The following is a 20,759-nucleotide window of genomic DNA, read 5'->3' as shown; positions in this document are numbered from 1 at the left end:
ATATAGAGCATGATAAATGAATGCTGCTATCAATGCAAGGCTAAATCCTCTTTTTTGCTGCCCTCGTCCACACCAGTATGTTGCTTAGCTCCAGAACAGTAACTGTATGTTTTTTTCAAACTGGGGGCCTGCTGACTGCCATCCACTATGGGTCTCACTCTGATTATAAGTTCATCATAAAGCCCTATTAAAGTTCAAACTTCCCCTTAAAAGGGTCTGATCTCTGAAAGGTACAACTAGGTGTCCTTTCCAGCTGTCAGCTCACACACCTTCCTGCTCTGGTTGACCCTTCAGTGATGCTGTTAAGCAGTCCTAAGGCATCAGTCCCTGGTACATACTGTATGCGCAGGACAGGACTGAGGTATGTTGAATAATTATTTTACTTTTGCTGTAGAGCTCCCCACAGCAGAGGAGTTGATGAGACCCATCCGTCCGGAGCAGGATGATGTCAGAGGCTTCACCCTCCAGCCTGTCAGGTCAGGATTCATCTTACTTTGAATTATCCAAAATCAAAACATTATCAGACGGTTGGTTTTTGTGTATTTTCGATTGTTCCCTGGTTGGTCTTAATGCAGTCATTTATCAGACTTTTTGATACATTTGAGGACATTTTAAATGTATAAGGATCAAGATCTAGCATAGAGTGGTGCAGGGATTCATCCTACAGCCAGAAATAAGCTAGCATTTAAGTAGTTATATCTCACACAGGCTCCACCCTCTACTGTAATAATCAATGATTTTATCACTGTGCACAATCTCGATTTTATGTTTTTAACAGAAACATGGCTTGAACAAAATAACAGTGCAGCTGTTCTTATCGAATCAACCCCTCCCAACTTTAGTTGTATGAGTCAGGAAAGAATGCATAAGAAAGGAGGTGGAGTTGCTATTCTGTTCAATGATTCCCTTCAATGCAGGAAGACATCTTATGGGAACTTTGCTTCTTTTGAGTATGAAATGCTCATTTTTAATGGGCTTTTGCCCCTCTTTTTCCCTGTTTTTGGTGGGTTTTGCATGGTTATCGCTCGCTTTGCGAGCGACTACATTGATCGTAACGATATCAATTATGCGAGTTGCAGTCACGTGGGCTGAAATGCTCCTCTCGAGCTCTGTTCCTAAATATCTATAGACCACCCAAATACTGTGCAAGCTTTTTTGATGACTTTACTGAACTGCTGTCTATAGTGTGTATTGACTTTGACCGTCTAGTCATTGTTGGTGATTTTAACATCCATGTTGACAGCCCCCAGGACAGAGGGGCTAAATAACTGTTTTGTGTTCTTGATAGCTATGGACTGACTCAGCATGTGACGGAGCCCACGCACAATAAGGGGCACACTCTGGACTTAATTATCTCAAAGGGTCTGAATATCTCTAAGTTTGTGGTGATGTTGCACTCTCTGACCATTCCTGTGTTTTCTTTGAGAGCTCTATTTCTGTTCACAAAAAGAGGTAACCACAAAGCGATATTTAACTGAAAATACTAGGGAAATGTTTACTCAGAATTTTTCTTCCACACTTGCCCCTGGTAACATCTCAGTAAATGAGCTAGTAGATCATTTTAATTCAAAAATTAAAAATGTTATAGATGCCATTGCTCCAACTAAGTTAAAGGAAGTGTCTGGCAAGAAAATATCTCCATGGAGAAAGGTCATGACCGTGTAAACAGAAAAAAGAGAATGTCGAAAAGCTGAACGTAGGTGGCGAAAAACAAATCTCCAGGTTCACTTTGAAATCTATAAAGAGAGACTTGGCCTTTATAATTTGGAATTGAAAAACGCACGACAATCGTTCTTCTCTGACACAGTGTGAAGCTGACAATTGAGCGGCCCGACCAAGCAAGGAGGCAGAGGCAGAACGTCCAAAAATACAACCCGGTGTGGGCATTTATTCAAATCATAAGCACATGATTCACAGCCTCAATTGCTGTTCCCCTGAACACAGTCAGCAGCCACAAGGATCTCACCCACACTACCAGCCTCACTAACAGCAAAACCCCAGAGCCTAAATGCCCAACCCAACAGGACACCGGTGAGGGGGGAGGAGACAACACAGGGCACCAGGTGCACACAATCAACGACAGACATGGGGAAAGGGGAACACTTTTCAACAACAAAAAAACTAAACAACCCTTAACGGAGGCCGAGATCTATGAGCCCAGAGATCACCTCTGTGACATTTCCTTACCCCTCTCCCCTGGAAGCACAGTGTCTTGGAAATCTTGGCTTCCCTACAAGGTTTCTGCTTCCCCTTGTGCAGCTTGGTTTCCTCAGGGGGGGGCGTGTAGTCAGATGGAAGCTTCCCTTTCTTTCTCTTCTGGATCTGATTCTTCCTCTCCATGCGCTCCTGCTGGTTCTGCTCTCTGATGCGCTCTCTCTCCTGATGGTCCTTCTCGGCTATCTTTGCCATCCGCATTTTGCGCTTCAGTTTTTCCCGCTTCTTCCTGCGTCAGAGGTGCCGGTAAACGTGGAACTCCCGGCTGCCCGCACCGGCGCTGGAACCCATCACCTCCCGGACGAACTCCGGAGTTTTGGCAATTATCAAAAGCTGCGACTCCTTTCCTCCAGGTTTCCTTGGCTTGTTATTCTTCTGAGTGTGCGCCGCCATCTTTCCAACCATTCTCAATGCTTCTGCCTTCCTCTCTTCTTCCCTCTGTAACCAGAGCTGCTCCTCTTTCTGCTCTTGCACCAATCTCTGGTTCTCCGCCAGGATCTCTGATGCCTCAGCGGCAGAGCCAGCGCCCGTCGAGCCTCCAGCCAATCTGCCGTCCTGCCTCCGGAGTCTCCGTTCCTCTTCCCGTGCGAACTGCTGCTCACCCGCTGCTCACCCGCTGCCTGAAGCTGCAGGAGTGACCTCATCATCTCCTGCAGTTCCTCCATCACTCTCACCTCCTCACTTGGTCAATCCCACTTCTGACACCAATTGTCAAGCCCAGAGATCACCTCTGTGACAGACAGACTAACTAACCCCCCAGTGTCAGTAGCCTCTGAATTTCTATCCACCAGGGCGTGCAATGATTTTGCCTCCTTCTTCACTGACAATATTAAGAAAATCAGACAAGCTGTCAGTGCCTCTGCATCAGGTACAGCAAATGTGTTGTCCCTATATCCACCTAATATCAATTCAGACATCATGACACAATTCCATCAGATTAATGATAAAAACCTAGAGGACATTATTCAACTTCTGAAATCCTCCTCCTGCTGCCTTGATATTATTCCAACAGGATTTTTCAAAGATGTTTTTCCTTGCATGGCCTCAGATCTACTTCATATAGTAAACAAATCTCTTCACTCAGGTGTTTTTCCACAGGCCCGGAAAACTGCAGTCATTAAACCGCTCTTAAAAAATAATAATCTCGATGCTTCAGTAATGAACAATTACAGGCCTATATCAAACCTCCCATTTCTAGGTAAAATCATTGAAAAAGTTGTTTTTCAACAGTTGAGTAACTTCTTGCATTTAAATAACTGTTTTGATGTGTTCCAGTCAGGCTTTCGTCCAAACCACAGCACTGAGACTGCTCTTGTAAAGGTCTTCAATGACATCCACTTAAACACAGACAATGGCAGAACTTCAGTGTTAGTATTATTAGATCTCAGTTCTGCGTTTGACACTGTTGACCACAACATATTACTAGACCGACTGGAAAACTGGGTGGGACTTTCGGAAACAGTTCTAAATTGGTTTGAATCCTACTTAAAGGACAGAAACAACTTTGTTTCTATAGGTAAATACACATCTGAGTTGACAAATATGACATGTGGGGTACCTCAAGGCTCCATCCTGGTGCCTCTTCTCTTTAACATCTACATGCTACCACTGGCTCAGATAATGAAAAACAACAAAATAAGTTACCATAGCTATGCAGATGACACACAAATGTACGTAACAATTTCACCAGGACACTGCTCCAATTCAAACACTGAGTAAGTGCATTGAACAAATCAATGACTGGATGTGTCAGAACTTTCTCCAATTAAACAAAGATAAAACTGAGGTAATGGTTTTTGGAGCCAAGTCAGAACGTATAAAAGTTAGCGCTGAGCTTCAGTCTGCAATGTTCAAAACAACAGATAAAGCCAGAAATCTAGGTGTAGTCATGGACTCTGACCTGAGTTTCAACAGTCACATTAAAACAGTTACTAAATCAGCCTACTATCACCTAAATAACATATCTAGGATTAAAAGACTAATGTCACAGCAGGATTTTGAAAACCTTGTCCATGCTTTTATCTTCAGTAGACTCGACTACTGCAATGGTGTCTTCACAGGTCTCACTAAAACATCTATTAGAAAGCTGCAGCTGATTCAGAACGCTGCTGCTCGAGTCCTCACTAACACTGAGAAAGTGGATCACATCACTCCTGTTCTGAAATCTTTACACTGGCTTCCTGTGTGTCAAAGAATAGATTTCAAAAATACTGCTGCTGGTTTATAAAGCACTGAATGGTTTAGGCCCAAAATACATTTCTGACCTCCTGCTAAATTATGAACCATCCAGATCTCTCAGGTCTTCAGGGACTGGTCAGCTGTCCCCAGAGTCAGAACTAAACATGGAGAAGCAGCGTTCAGTTATTATGCTCCAAACATCTGCAACAAACTCCCAGAAACCTGCAGGTCCGCTGCAACTCTTACTACTTTTAAATCCAGGCTGAAGACTTTTCTTTTTGTCGCTGCTTTTAATTGAACTATTCATATCTTAGACTGCACTGTAACTTTTATCCATGTATTTTTTCTTTTAATGTTTATTTTATTAGCTTTTCTTTTTAATGACTGATTTTAAATGCCATTTTCTTAATGTCTTTCATTTTTTGTAAAGCACTTTGAATTGCCTTGTGTTGAAAAGTGCTATATTAATAAACTTGCCTTGCCTTGCCTTACTGGACTCTATGGGTACTACCTCTCAACCATACTATGCGAGCATTCATCAACTGAGATATTTATAACCGTAGCAAGCCCCCTGGGGCGGGCCTACCTGACCATGCGGCGGCCGGCCTGATCCAGTCCCCGGCCTGTAACGCCTGCCGCCTGATCCCGGGACTCAGCCGCGGCCTGCGTCTGGAGCATTTCCAGTATGTCTCGCCGGAAGAGGCGGAGGACCGGGACCTTGAGGTGGTGGAGATGGAAGAGTAGGATGTCGAGGCCTTCGTGTTCGCCATGCCAGCGGGCCGGGCGGCTCCGCCCGTGGAGGAGGAAGACGACGACACCACGAGCGTGTAGGCTTACCGCTCCCCCCGCCGCTGCCACCGAGGCCGGTGAGCCACCTCCGTCAGGGCTTCTACGGCCCGGCTCGTCCAGTGCGGCTGACCTTCGTAACACAGGACTGGTGAGTGGGGTGGGGGGGCTGTGCGTCCCCCCCCTGGACATGGTGCACTTACGTTCTCCCCATGCTCCTTAGGGACCTGGGAAACATGGTGCACTGTAGGCCCCTTGCAGGGCTGGAGTCAGCAGGTATCTGATCCCCCCCCCCCCCCTTGGACATGATGATGCACTATTCACGAGGTAAGAATGTCTGAGTGTGCCCTACCAGCCAGGTAAACTGCGGCCCCCACTTCTCCCCGGTCACAACCGGAGGAGAGGGGGTTGCGGTGCAGTGGCTGTTAACCAAAAAAAGCCGGTCAGGGCAGTGTGGTGACTCGATGTTGTTGGACGACAGGGCGTTTACGCATCAGGGCTCCACCCACTGTACCCATAGAGTCCAGTAGAGGGCGGAGCCTGTGTGAGATATAACAGTGGGTTACGTATTGTAACCCTAGTTATATAAGCACAGGCGGAGCCCTCTACTCGGGGCCCTGTCTGTCCTATGCTGCTCGCTGAAGAGAAGTGTAGGATGACAGCCAGGAGGCGAGGCCGCCTTATTTGCGCCTTATTTGTGCCTCATTTGCGCCTCATTTGCGCCTTATTTGCGCTTGCGCGCGCATTCAGGTAGGCCCGCCCCAGGGAGCCGGCTACGGTTATAAATATCTCAGTTGATGAATGCTCGCATAGTATGGTTGAGAGGTAGTACCCATAGAGTCCAGTAGAGGGCGGAGCCTGTGCTTATATAACTAGGGTTACAATACGTAACCCACCGTTCTGATTATCTTGCGTGCTGTATTCTTTATAGCCAAACATTAGCATTTTACTCCAGAAATTATGAAGTGGTGTTAATATGTGAAGATTATCCTGCTGCTTTACAGGTCTTATTTTCGTAAATATTCCAAAATCAAATGGAAAAATCCCATTGATATTTTTGCAAAAATTACTTCTGTGGTCGGACTACCAAAAAAAAGTAATTTCTACGACCACTCTACTTCAAAATTCACAATAAAGTAATTCATATTCGTACAACATTTCAAGATGAAAAGTCATTATGAAACAATTTGCCTTTTAAGATAACTAGTTTAGTTAACTAATAATGGAAGAGTATTTATATAAATAATATTGTAATTATGTCAAGACTGAATTATGAGCTGAGCTAATGCCTACCAGAGAAAGATGTTTGTCTATGTACCACCAGCCTGTGTGAATGTTTGTGCTTAACATGCAATTACCCCTAATATGTATTGTCTATCTGTTTGTTCAGTCTTTTATTCAACCTAGGAATATCCAACATTGTACCATAAAAATGTTTGCTGCTTTCCTCCAACCTCCAAACCTTGGTTAAGTTCATTACAGGTTCATAGATTTGAATTACAGTAACATCAAATGTTTTAAAGCAGTTTTGATCTTGTTTTCTCTTTCCTTCTAATGAACCCAGTGCTGTGGGATTCATACAAGAGCAGACATCCTGCTCCTTTCTAAACGACTTCTCCAGAGTCCCTACTCAAGAGACAAGGACAGACTGACCCTGTTCCAGAGATAAATGGAGGCACAGGATTGGCTAGCCTCCTGTCCAGCTCTCCAGACCCCCCCAACAAGACGTGGAGCATCAGACAGGAAGTAGAGAGGCTGATTCAGGATGAGAACAAATATTCTGCTGACACGTCCTCTCGGGGCGGTAGAGCTAAGAATCAACAGGTGAGGAACTAAAACTCACTTTTTCTTTATTTCAGCATCAGACAGAACCAGTGATGGGGTCGTTACTCAAAAAAAGTAATGTATTACACATTAGTTATTACTTTAAAAACAGTAATACTCTACATAATACTCTACATAAAGTAACTCGTTCCATTACTCTTTACATTACTTTTGCGTTACTCAGCAACAGCCTATAGCCAAAACATAAAACGTGGGCCTACATGTGCACACATCAATTACTATAGCAATAAGGAAGACATAACACAAGTTAATAACGGGGGAAATTCTAGTTTTTGCTGTTTGTTCGGAGTCGGCACACACTCAACATCATCACTCTGGGTTCGGGGGTCTTTAGCTACTAGCTTCGTGTTAGCATGTTGCCTTTGCAGGTGCTTGAGAGGTTCTAGCCTGGACACAGTTTGCACCTTACTGTCACATTTCTGTCCTTTCCTCTGACAAATTCAACATAATGGGCATACTTCCGCCCCTCAAAAGTTATAGCTGTTGATGACTCTGTCTCTGCACAGCAGCACAACCCCTGTGACAGTTGCATGTGGACGTGAATGTTGCAAATATAAACCTGCGGTGGAAATCCCTCTAGTGACTAGAAATATTTAAAATTGTTCAAAGTTAGACCTATTACATTTACCAATCGTATCTACCCCTGGAACTAGCTAAACTAGTTATAAATATGTTTATTATTTACTTTCGTGTCAGGGTCACTCATTCACTGGATCAGCGAGCTGCATGATACAGACGGGCTGTCAGGAGAGGGAGAGAGAGGCTCCGTTTATTATTCCCGTGTTTTTATCAAAGTTACTGTGAACTTCTGAATAATATAGTAACTACTAGAGTCTAGTCTGTCAAAGGAGAGAATCTAGTAATTTTTTCGCGCAATGTTAATAACTATAGTGTGATTACTGAATTTATAACAGTAACGCGTTACATTACTGCATTACCGAAAAATGTAATGTGATTACAGTAACGCGTTACACACAACACTGGACAGAACACATGAAGCAGTAGTGAGATCAGATCCGATAGAGCCAAATCAAGGCTTCATCTCCCTCCATTTACATATTTGTAGTGATCAGGACAGCCTTATCAAACATTTGAAACATAAGGGTGTTTGGTGATGCGCTGCCACATTCCTGCTCTGTATGGTATTAACTCAATCCCTCGACCAATCAAACTTTATTTATATAGCACTTTCCATACACAAAGGGTTACACAAAGTGCTTCACAAACCAACAATGCCAATAAATAACACCTCCCTACCCAGGTATTAAATAAATTGTTTGGCAAAACTTGATCGATAAAAATACATCAAATAAAGTCAATAAACATAGGACTGAAAAAAAGAGAATAAATACAATTCAATTAAAAGCCAAATAATATAAAATGATCAAAATAATACAGATTTAACAGCTTATTCAGAAACACTCTAAGGGAAATGTAAAGTCACAAATAGTCAAAGGGTATCCTAATGATAATGATTTCCTCAAAATCCAAAGCTTTCAGCAACTTTTCAGCGAGCTAATATTTAGCAAAAACCGATTTTTTGAACCAGAGCGCTCTTCCACCACACTGTCATGGGAACCTTTTATGATGAACTATTAAGTCATTTTGGATAATTCTGGATATTTTTTTCCAGGCGTCCCATGGCTCCATTGTTTCTCTTTCCTCTACATCTTCAGTGAGGAAGCTCGCTGTGGCTCCTGTGAGAGGCAGGAGGGTGGAGGGGAGGACAGGGGGGGGGGCCTGCAGAGCTGCAGCCAAAACCCAGACCTCTGTCCCCCGTCCTCTGCAGCGTCCGCAAGAAAAAGCCAAATCCTCAAAGAACCAACTAAAAGACGACCACACAGGTTATTAGAGGCACCAACACACAAAATAAGTAATTAAACTGCTCGCATAACTCAAGATGATTGTTGATACTTCTATAATATGTTTCATATATAGATATAATGAAGGATGGTGGTGTGGAGCTGTGTGCCTGATAAAATGGTCCTGATCACTTTCTTCCTTGTTTGTTTAGCAGATCCTGGTGTGAGGGTGAGCAGTGAGTTAGTAGCCTCTGTTCAGTCCTTGGTGGCCGTCCTCCAGCAGCAGATACACACTGGCAGTCACCAAGAGGCTACACACACACAGGAAGTCAGAAGTCCTCAAGAAACCGGACTGACACATCATCTTCCAAACAAAAACGTAGGGAAATACTTCATTTACACATGACTATTTTGATGAGGGCGAAAAAACAACAACAACTGTAGAACAGAGCATGCTCAGCAGCATGATAAGATCTGCTCACTAGATGGGGATCTACAGTAAGTAGAGTAATGATGGAGGAGCACTGTGAGATACTACAGCAGCATGGCCCGATTGTTATACGACTTTTGGGACCAAAATGTGTAATTTCAGTTGTTTTTAAATCACCTTGCTGTGATCCTTGGTTCTAAGGTATAATCACTGTTAGGAGAAGCCATACACAAAGGATCAGTGTCAGAGTTTGAACATGGGATGTCTCTGATGTGAGTGTTGTTGTTTGTCTCACAGAGGGAGGAGGAGCTGAAGATGCAGCTGGCTCAGAAAGAGAGGAAGCTGCAGCTGATGAAGGAAGGAGCAGAGGAGATCACCTCACTGAAGCAGCAGAACTACCTCCTGCAGAGCAAGGTGAACACACACACACACTGGAGCAGATACTGACACACTGTGTCGCTCTAATGAAGGTGGATCAAACTAATTCAGATTTGCCAATGATCAATCTTAAAATTGTTATTCGATGCAAAAATTAGTGAAAAATATATGGGCAGTTAGTAAGCTGTTACTTTCTCTCCTTAGCTGCGAAGTGCAGAAGACGAAGGTCAGAAGAAGAAACGAGCGGAGGCCTCTGACTCTGCCTCTGGGGAAAAGCTCCAACAGCTTGACAGAGAAATGAAAGAGCAGGAGACGCTCATCAAAGGATATCAGCAGGTTTGTTTCCATCAACACTCATCCCAGAATGTCTTTATCTGTTTGTGCCTCCCCCTCTAATGTTCATTTCATCAACTCTGTTTCTGGATAGGAAGAGAGCATTGGCAAGCCACTGTGTGTTTTAAATATTGTATTCTATATGTAAATGGAAGTAAGTCGGTAGGTATCTCTGTCTGGCTGGAGCCTAATCCTCTCCTCCTTTGGGTCTACTATTTTCCTGGCCATTTTTTGTTCTATTACAGTACGTTACTGAGTCTAGTAAAAATGCAACCTATAATTGTAAACATATCTCTATACATAGTGTACCTTTCATTAAGTAAAAAAAACGAATTACTTTAATTGAACATAGTCTCAAATCTACATTAAGATCCTATATTAAATTGTACCGGTTGTAATTATGAGATATCCTTCCCTTTGTGGGAGTCCATTTTCACTGATGGGAGGACCCTCAGCTGCTGCTCCCTAACAGCATGGGACATTGAGGACTCTGGTCTCGTTCAAATTAAGCTTAAGGAACTTGGGACAGGACTGATTTTTCTCTCTGTAAAACGTAATAAATAAAAAAGGTTCTGGACCGAAACAACAGTGCGTTGGTGCCGAGTCTTGCTACATTTCCTGTGAGAGGATGACATAAAATCCAGATTGCAGTAAGAGAATTTCACATCATCTTACTTCCCACTCAAAAATTATTCAACGTTTAATCAAAGGTCCAAAATCACTAAAATATTTGAGTATTGTCACTGGCATGTATTCCTCTATATCTCATAAGGCACTGCTCCACATTTCATTGATACAAATGAACCCAATCTCATAATCTATATGTTCTGCTACATGCTGCAGGATGTAGTGATGTGAGAAGAAAGGGATTTAGTAGGTAGAACATTTGAGCTAGACTTTAGCTCTCCAAGGCACGCCACACGAGGACGAAAACGGCTAAACGCATAGGATTAACGCAAACGCAATCGCAAAAAAGCTTCCGTCCACACGCAATATTCACCGGATAGTGTCTGTCCACACGAGACAGCTCCGTTTAGCTCCAACCGCTGGAGAAGCTGCAGTACATATGCAGGAGCCTGTACGTGGCGCTGTAACTTCCTCCACAAAAGCAGCGAAGAAGCATGGTTGTCATGGTTGCCCTTCTGTTTATTCTCCGCGGTGGGGGCCGAGGGAACCGGGCAGAGTTTTTCGCCAGTCAACGTGTATTAAAGTTTAAATCTTCCGACAAAATTATAAAAGTGCCGGTCAAAGGTCTTCTTTAGTTATTTATTGAGCTTTAAAACAAATGAATAACGAATCTATATAATAATAAAATACACGGAGCCTCTCTTTTTCCTCCCTCTCTTCGGACAGCGCCAGTGTATGTTTCATGCAGCAGCTGATCCAGTAATGAGTGACCCGGCCGACAGTAAAAATAAACATATTTATAACTAGTTTAGGTAGTTTGAGAGGTGTCTCCGTCCTGTCAGATTAGACTTCACTCGCGTTTAGGTCCATATCGAGAGAAAGATAAATAATCTGAATTCAGTGTGCAGTTTACTTTGACGTGAGGGTGAGCAGTGTTATGGAAATTTGAGACCCAACACTGTGGAGAGTACAAGTCAGAGTGATCAAAACAAATAAATGGTGAATCAGACAGTTGTCTTTCTGGTTATTTATTTGAAGCTTCAAATACACAAGATACAATAAAATAGACACAGGTCTCACAGAGTATAGAATAGTCTGCGTGAGTGTGCGCAGATATAATAGGAAAGCAAAGCTTATATACAAGAAGGAGTGGGAAGTTCAGAAATCTGTCTTCACACGGTCATATTGTTATTAGACACCTGTCCTTGAGCTGTAGATAGTATAACGGTTCTTGTGTGACTTTGTGTGAGTCTCAACCTAGTAGCCAAATCAGCTCTGTGGCCTTGAAGTGTGGCCTTGAAGTGCTTGGGAATAAACCCACAGTGGAGTATAAGAAGAAAACAGCACATCTAAGGAAATGATATAGGTGTTTTACAATGGGTTGAGAAGCATTTGGTTTAAGCATATAAGGATATAATACAAATGTCCACTACAGCAGCAGAGGTGGGGAGAGGCGGGGCTATTGCCTCATCATTATCAGAAAATGATCGTATAGCACGGAGCTGTTGGACCCCCCAGAGCGTTGCGTATGCCGTTCTATCCACCTTGGGACCTGTTATCGTTTCCGCAGTCGTTTAGTGCCGTATTCGGTCGTCCTCGTGTGGCCGAACGGTCTATATGACACTAAACAATAACGCAAACGACCGTTTTCGTCCTCGTGTGGCCGGGGCCCAAGTCTCCGTTGTGCCAGCTCATTAAACTTAAATCATCAATTAGTAAAAAATATCTCCCATGTCTCAATTTGATCTAAAATTGTTTCGCTTTTGTTTTCTTTCTTTTCCTCCTGTGTTTTGATCATTTGTGCCAATAAACCGCAGTAAAACAGAGTGTTTTACAGGAGAATGAGAAGCTGTACCTGCAGATGAAGGCTCAGCAGGCGCAGAGTAAATCCAACGAGGAGGCCATGTTCAATGAAAACCAGAGGCTGCTCAACGAGCTGGCCTTCACTAGGTGGGTTCACTTAATGCAGGGGTATTCAATTTCAATTCAGCGAGGTCCAGTTCGAGAACATTTCCTCAAAAACAACATAATGTCTAACTTGCGTTATGAATTAGTGTGATAAATATTGAAGTAGCGTAGTAGCTGTAATCAACGTCTGCATGTAATCAACAACTGACTGAAGAATCAAATAAAGAAAGTACAATTAAAAAAACATTTAGACAATATTTATTGTCACTTATTATTGAAGCTTTACACAAACAGTAGATATGTAATGAGCTCCACGGTCTCTGAGCGTATGACACACACTGGATCTGTGCTCCCAGTGGGCAGGAGGAACATGCATGAGTCCGTCCATTCTGGTTTGAAAGCTCTGTTTTCACTCTCTGGCGCCCCCTCTCTGCGCCGGTTAGAACAGAAGCAGAAGGACCTATACGGGTCCGTATAGGTCAGCGTCTTGGTGATGCCCGACTTAATGTGTGTCTATCCTAACTCTGAATATTGCTTGTGCAAAAAACATGATGTTAAATGTTTGTTTTCTCCATATTCCACCACTTCACCAGGGAGGAGATGAAAAATACCTCCAGGACTGTTGGAAATGTGTGTTTGATGGATCACACTCAGCGCATTACTGACTTGTTAGCTCAAAATAATACATTTCAGGTAAATACCACAACCACTGAAATGTTATTTCTTAAGCTGTGGTTCAGCTCCTTCAGGTGTGTGTGTGTGTGTGTGTGTGTGTGTGTGTGTGTGTGTGTGTGTGTGTGTGTGTGTGTGTGTGTGTGTGTGTGTGTGTGTGTGTGTGTGTGTGTGTGTGTGTGTGTGTGTGTGTGTGTGTGTGTGTGTGTGTGTGTGTGTGTGTGTGTGTGTGTGTGTGTGTGTGTGTGTGTGTGTGTGTGTGTGTGTGTGTGTGTGTGTGTGTGTGTGTGTGTGTGTGTGTGTGTGTGTGTGTGTGTGTGTGTGTGTGTGTGTGTGTGTGTGGTGTGTGTGTGTGTGTGTGTGTGTGTGTGTGTGTGTGTGTGTGTGTGTGTGTGTGTGTGTGTGTGTGTGTGTGTGTGTGTGTGTGTGTGTGTGTGTGTGTGTGTGTGTGTGTGTGTGTGTAGAGGAATGAAGACACACTGTGCGAGGATGTCCGCAGAGTGAAGCAGGAGAAGCAGGCTCTGGAGGTGGACCTGCAGCTGATGAAGAAAGAGAGGGACCTCGCTAAAGCTCAGGCCGTGTCTGCCTCAGGTAAAACTGCTAGTGGTAGAACATAAGACTTGAACACATTAAATCTATAAGTGATGTTTGGTTTTACTCACATCTGTATCCATTGTGACAGGTGATAAGCCCTTTGATATGCGCGTGTTGGAGGAGAAGCACAGAGAGGAGATGTCGTCCCTGAGCAAAAAGCTGCAGTGGTTTGCAGAAAACCAGGAGCTGCTGGATCGAGACGCTGGCAGACTGAAGGCTGCTACCACTCAGATTCACCAACTCAAAGAGCAGGTGGGCTCCTTCACCTCCACTGTACACTGATCTTTACAAAGACATACAATACACAAACAATCACTGAACCAAATGTTTTTCATTTTGTGCTGAGATTGCCCTTTAATGGTCATATGTTTACTGCCTTGTGGCATCATTTCAGCATGAAAAATGTGTTCTCAAGCACAGCACATGCACAGTGTGAGGTGTCTTACCACAGTAGACACTTTATTGCCTAATCTCTCTCAGTGATGAAGGTCATGGGACGGGTGGCGCAGTGGTCTGTGCGTTTGATCATCAGATCAAGGGGGCGTTGGGGAACCCCAGTTCGAAACCCGCTCCCGCCCCACTGCGTCAGGCCGTTGTGTCCTTGGGCAAGACACTTCACCCGAATTTGCTCCTGTGGGTATTGTCCACAGTAGATGACCATTACATGTATGATCTGTATGTGTAATGTGTATTTGTAAAGCGCTTTGAGAGTCATTGATAAAGCGCTATAATAAATATAAGGATTATTATTATTATTATAAGTGCCTTTGGATAAAAGCATCTGAACGTACAAAGATTAGACTTTAAGAGATGCCAAGTGACCCCCAGCATGGCACTAGACCCCCAGGCTGCTCCCTGTGCTCTGTAAAACAGCTGCCTACTGCTGCTAATGCAAGGAGTTGTGAAATGCATAGACTACATTTCACTGTGCGGTGCTGTGTGCATGTATGTATGTCTGACTATTAAGAAGGAATTCATCTCAAGTCCTATATTTCCATTTCATGTTCAGTGTGCCTGCTGTGTGAGGGCAGCAGCTTCCAAAGGAACTGAGTTGTTGAGGATCAGCTGCGATGAGGGATGGAATGTGTACAGAAAGCCAGTTCCAGCTCCACACTTTAATGTTGTGCACTGTGTTGAATTAACAGCTTTTCTTCATTCCAGGTAGAAAAACTGAAGAGTGATGTGGGCAAAAGAAGCAGCGAGGCGCAGACAAAGACCAAAGAGAAAGTAGTGGAAACTAAGAGGATGCAGGACCTGCAGCGACAGGTTTCTCTCACAAACACACACAAACTACCCCCCCGCCCTCTGTACCTCTTCTTCTCCCACATTCCACATCGCAGAAACTCCGTCAAAACGTTCAGCTCGGTTGGGAATCGATTGCTATTACTTTTCTCATTCATAACTTTCATAATTCCAGAGATAATAATTCATCACATTTTTAACATGGAAGTCAATGGAGAAATTCTTCAGACTTCAACAATCTTCATGCGACTTCAACTGCTAACTGTTCCTTCATACTTTCACTGGTGTTAGGGATAGAGTTAGGGTTAGAAACCTCATTCCAACTTTAAAATGTTACACATGTTTCTGACATTATTCATATTAAACAACTTTTAAATCTGATTCATACTTTTAGAAATATTAAACATTGTTCAGACCTTGGTAAAGAGGCCTTCTTCAGATTTTAACATTAGTGTGTATTGCGCAGCTCGTTAAGGCAGAGTGTGTGATGTCAGAGTTAGAGTGTAGGAAATCTTGAAATTTGCCTTTGTATTTTTTTTTTTTTAAACTGCCATAATTCCCAAACCCTACATTCCTGAGACATAATTTTTCATGAGAAACGTAGGAAAACATCTCGTAGCTTGAAAAAAAATCAAGCAAAACATTTTAACAAAATGTCTCTTGAGGGCATGAAGTGACAACAACTTTCAACATGTCTCCATTAAACCCCATTGTAAGTTCAGCCTCACCTTTCCCCACCACAGCAGCCGCACACCTTTAGTTAATCTGCCAAAAAGGCCACATTATTAACCCGAAAGTACACAAAAAGTACACTTCAGATGCTCAAGGTCCTTGAGATGCTTCACGCTTTGTAATTTCACCGATATCTGTTACGGTTCTTCAACAAAACGTTCACATGTAAGAGGTTTATCTCTCATTCAGAACAATGCAAAGGCTCTCCTCTCACTGATTATTGCACATCACCATGGAAACCTTTGATCTCTGCATACGTCTTAGCTCAAATATAAACACCTGTCATGGAACACGATGATGTCATAACTCCAACTGACATGCTCAGAGCAGCAGACTTCAGATAATGTCTATGTGACATTAGTGAGTTTTCCTCAAAAGCTGTTGCCATGGCAACGCATCCCTCGCCGTAAAACACGATATTGCTATAACTCCTATGAAATTGGTCAAAAAGTGCTCAAACTTCACATGTGTGCTAACAGTCCAGCCGTGAAGACATCTATTTGACAGTTTTAAGATTTCTTCAAATGCCGTTGCCTTGGAAACACAATGCTCACTATGAAACACGGTTTTCTCACAACTTCAGTTAAAATACTCGAAATGGCCCAAAACTTCACAGGTTTGGTAACGATGCAGCCATCAACACATCTAAGCGTATTATGGGGTGTCATCAAATGCTGTTGCCATGGCAACATATCATTCGCCATCAAGTTAGTTCAAAAGTTTGCAGTTCAAATATTCTGCTGCTTTTCCAAGCCTTTTTACTTTCTTTTCTTCTCTCATCACACATTCAAGCCCCCAGTGTTCATGTATCATTTCAATCTAAATTCTTCACTTTCTTCTGACACATTACATTTCAGCATAGCAATTCAGCTCAGCTTTTCAGCATAAAGCATTCCCACTAGCAATTTCTTCAGGAATTGCATTCTCTAGTTATTAAGTGTTGTTCTGTGTTTCCCAGGTGAAGGAGCTGGAGCAGATACTGAGGCGTAGAAACCCAAACTCCCTGCCGGCTCTGATCTACGCTGCAGCCACAGCTGGAGGGGCAGAAGAGGGGGCTAATGGGACGTCCCCCCCCAGCAGAATCAGTGCTCTGCAGGAGCGCAGGATCCAGCGCCTTGAGGCCGAGCTGGAGGGCCACGATGAGGGGGCCAAACGCAGCCTGAGGGCCATGGAGCAGCAGTTCCTCAGGATCAAGGTGAATCAGTCAACTGCCATTTGATAGACTGACCTTTCAGCGTCAAAATGACAGATATTATTATTATAAGAATTGGTATTAGTATTTTTATATAGCTAATTATTTTACACTGCAAACATGCATCCTTTGCTCAATGAATATCACTGAGTTTTTAAAGGAATGCTCCACTCATCAGATAATTAATCAAAACTTCAGTATTTAGTGAAACATTATGTTTAAACCATACCCTGAAGAAATCAGCGATATTCCCCGGTAAATAATGATTTTATAGCTCTTTTTTATCAAAACCTGTATATTCCGTCAGGCCGCTGCCATTTTGGCCATTTTCAGTAGTCACGTGATGGTCGTGACGTCATCCATGCGTTCACTTTGTAAACACACGAAAACATGGCGGAGTATTTGAGTTCGGACTCGTCAGCCGAGGAAGAAGTTTTGAGCAATATGAAGAGATTGGATGGGGGAATTCAGCCATACAGGTTCGAGCCAAGTAGTCAGAACCGTCAGGAATCCAGGGACAGGGACAGTGACGATGAGGATGAACAGCACGGTGATCTTGCTGGAGACGATCCCTTTACTCGTGCAATTGATTTCGGGAGGCGAGTAGGAAGACCTGTACATGAATGGTGTACCTAGAACCACGATTTTATGGGGCCGGAAAAACTGGGGGAAAATACCCACTAGCCGGTACCACGCTATATGGAAAGGCCACCAAAAACTGGCCTGGCCTGGACGATAAAGGACGTTTAAACGCAATAGAAATGCGCCATAACATACCTTATTCTTACTCCGAGCACTACTTCTGGTCCTCCGTCACTTCACACTTGCAGAGGGCGATTTCTCAACTGGCCGAACTGGTGTCCTGGTCGGTGATGACACCAGAAAGACCGATGGTACTTCATCTCCATTAAGTAATGGTTGTTCAATAAATCCCATGTTATGTTTCATCATACTCTCAGAGTAGTCGTCCGGAAACATGAAATGTTCGCTGCATACATGCGCCTGTGGATCTTTCGGTTCGGGCCGGCCACATTTCGCTAGCCACTGCCTCCAAACGTACTTCCTACGCTTACCTTTTGGCAACAGATGGAACCGAGCATTCCGTGGATTGTTCCTATCAGAATTGTGGCAATGTTTCGCGATACAATGAGGCATATTTGAAGAGAGTAACTACAGTAAATAACATGAACATCAACGTGTCCTCGAAACCAAACGCATGGTTTACGTCACGTCCGGTAAAATGGCGCCGCCCACAGTGTTGATGTTATTTCGGTAATTAATCAGTTTAAAATCACTGATAATGTCATCGGATTAAAACAACAACAAAAAGACTGGCAGAGACTGGTCTGTTTTATCGGATGATCCATCCATCCATCCATCTTCTCCCGCTTATCCGTGGTCGGGTCGCGGGGGTAGCAGTTCCAGCAGAGAGCCCCAAACTTTCTTTTCCCTGGCGACATCAACCAGCTCTGACTGGGGGATCCCAAGGCGCTCCCAGGCCAGCGAAGAGATATAATCCCTCCACCTGGTCCTAGGTCTACCCCTTGGTCTCTTCCCAGCTGGACGTGCCTGGAACACCTCCCTAGGGAGGCGCCCAGGTGGCATCCTAACTAGGTGCCCGAACCACCTCAACTGGCTCCTTTCGACGCGAAGGAGGAGCGGCTCAACTCCGAGTCCCTCCCTGATGACCGAACTTCTCACCTTATCCCTAAGGGAGACACCAGCCACCCTGCGGAGAAAACCCATCTCGGCCGCTTGTATCCGCGATCTCGTTCTTTCGGTCATGACCCATCCTTCATGACCATAGGTGAGGGTAGGAACGAAAATGGCCCGGTAGACAGAGAGCTTTGCCTTCTGGCTCAGCTCCCTTTTCGTCACAACGGTGCGGTAAAGCGACTGCAGTACCGCTCCCGCTGCTCGGATGATAATTATTTAAAAATGAGTGTCATGAGCATACCATTCCTTTAACAATTTTATAACCTGGCCTTTTTTTTTTATCAAACTTTAACTTAAATGAATACTTCATCCAAGAATGATTATTTATATTACAATAACTCACCGTGTGTTACCTTGAATTCTTGAAGAAAAGTTTTTCTCACATGTCTCCAGGGTTATAAGCAATCCAAATACTGAAAAATGTCTTGAATTAATTGGGTCCATGTCTAGAGTTGCCTTTTACAAACTCTCACGTAACTGGTGCAGTGTATTCAGAGTCTCATTTATCTTTCCTGAGCTCATTACTCACAAACTCTCACAAGCTTGAGTCTCTATGAGTTTCTACACGCATGTTTGTTCTCCATCTCAGCTGCGCTATGAGCAGCAGATCTCACAGCTGGAGCAGCAGCTGGAACCCAAACTGCAGCTGGACAGTGGAGAGTCAGCAGAGGGGGCGGAGCTGTGGAGGTCTCAGGTTCAAACCCTGCAGACAGAGCTGCAGCAGGTGAAGCAGAGCCATCAGGAGGGAGTGAAGTCTCTCCAGGAGCAGATAGAGTCCCTGCAGCAGCAGCTCAAACACAAGGTAGGCTAGAAACACTGGACATGTTGAATAGAACAATGAGTAGTAGCTGTTTATGAACCTGATTTATTTTTTGTTAAAAGGGTATCATTTAAATGTAGTCTCATATTTATTATTATCTACCCAAGATCTTTGTTTTGTTTGGAAGAAAAAGTTGAATTAAATGTTAACCTTTGTATCGTCTTCCCAACAATGTCCAACATCATCCTTCTTCTTTTTGGAATTTATTGTCATGACCTAATATACACAAAATTATACTGAAACTACTTTTGAGTATAGAAAGTCAAAAATGTTGAATATTTTGGACTTTAGTTAAGATCAGAGGAGAGAAAGTTGATGGAGAATCACAGACTCAGTGGCGAGCCGTCAATGTTTTTTTTTTCAATATTTTTTTAGTTATATTTTTCATTAGTTTTACCAAAATAACTTCATTTAATTGTATTTAAAAGAAAGAGTTGACATGCTGAAAACCCAACCCCTGCAGGGGGGTCTGGCGGAATTCTCCCCCAGGAGATTTTTTTAAATACTAACATAAAATACACATTCTGGAACTCTCTTGAGAAGAAAATAAATAAATCTATTACTCCACGACATATTTAAATGAATGCCATTTTAGTTTTTTGTTACTTTGTTCTGAAAGCTGAACCGGTTGATTTCTATCAACACGTAATGTTGTATCGATGTATCGGGACTTCCTGCAACAACATCACGCCGTTATCGTGATTCTGATTGGCCAGAAGACATCATCAAAGATGTTCAATAGAGTGGCGAAGTCATGCCCATCTACTTCCGGTCCATGGGACCTTATTTCGGAAAAATTATGTATTGAAGTCAATGGAGAGAGAAAACGTATCTTTTGATCCCGTTTGAATTGTGCCATGAATTACACATATGATGTGAATCTTAACAAATAATTTCCATGTCAAAAAAGTCACAGTTTGTCGTAAAACTGTTGAAATATAAGACTATGAAAAATATGCAACTAGAAAGACTACAAATCCCAGAGTCTCGTAAGTGATGTCACAATCGCTTTCCTCCACTAAGAGATAGCTAAGATCATCGCCATATAGATATAATCTATCTATATGGCGCTGGCTAAGATAAGATAACTTTAACAAGATGCCTGTGTGCTTAGTACCAGGTTGTTATCATACCAGCAATGGGTCTTGCTCGTTCTTTCGCTTCCCGTCTGATGAAAGGACCAGGAGTGTCTGGATCAAGTTAGCTACCTAGCTAGTAGCTAGCACGTTAGTTAGCATTACAGCCTTGTCATTTTTATTAGCCTTAACATGAAGTAACTTGAAGTAACCC

The 20,759-nt window shown here is 43.2% G+C and overlaps 1 protein-coding gene across 1 annotated transcript in view; it reads left to right on the top strand.

The window, feature by feature from the left end:
* The window catches only part of cep162 (centrosomal protein 162), a 50,704-nt gene that overhangs the window by 14,675 nt on the left and 15,270 nt on the right, over nucleotides 1-20,759 (top strand). The window contains 14 exon segments of the mRNA XM_034226507.1: nucleotides 395-476; nucleotides 6,743-6,787; nucleotides 6,789-7,002; nucleotides 8,657-8,867; nucleotides 9,041-9,204; nucleotides 9,553-9,669; nucleotides 9,838-9,969; nucleotides 12,431-12,543; nucleotides 13,095-13,194; nucleotides 13,638-13,764; nucleotides 13,856-14,019; nucleotides 14,929-15,033; nucleotides 16,700-16,936; nucleotides 19,239-19,451. Coding sequence (XP_034082398.1) covers nucleotides 395-476; nucleotides 6,743-6,787; nucleotides 6,789-7,002; nucleotides 8,657-8,867; nucleotides 9,041-9,204; nucleotides 9,553-9,669; nucleotides 9,838-9,969; nucleotides 12,431-12,543; nucleotides 13,095-13,194; nucleotides 13,638-13,764; nucleotides 13,856-14,019; nucleotides 14,929-15,033; nucleotides 16,700-16,936; nucleotides 19,239-19,451 — 2,024 coding nt within the window.

Source organism: Gymnodraco acuticeps, unplaced genomic scaffold, assembly GCF_902827175.1.
Source record: "Gymnodraco acuticeps unplaced genomic scaffold, fGymAcu1.1, whole genome shotgun sequence".
Taxonomy (NCBI): Eukaryota; Metazoa; Chordata; class Actinopteri; order Perciformes; family Bathydraconidae; genus Gymnodraco; species Gymnodraco acuticeps.
Note: the sequence above shows the minus strand (reverse complement) of the source record. Positions and strands in the feature narration are given on the sequence as shown.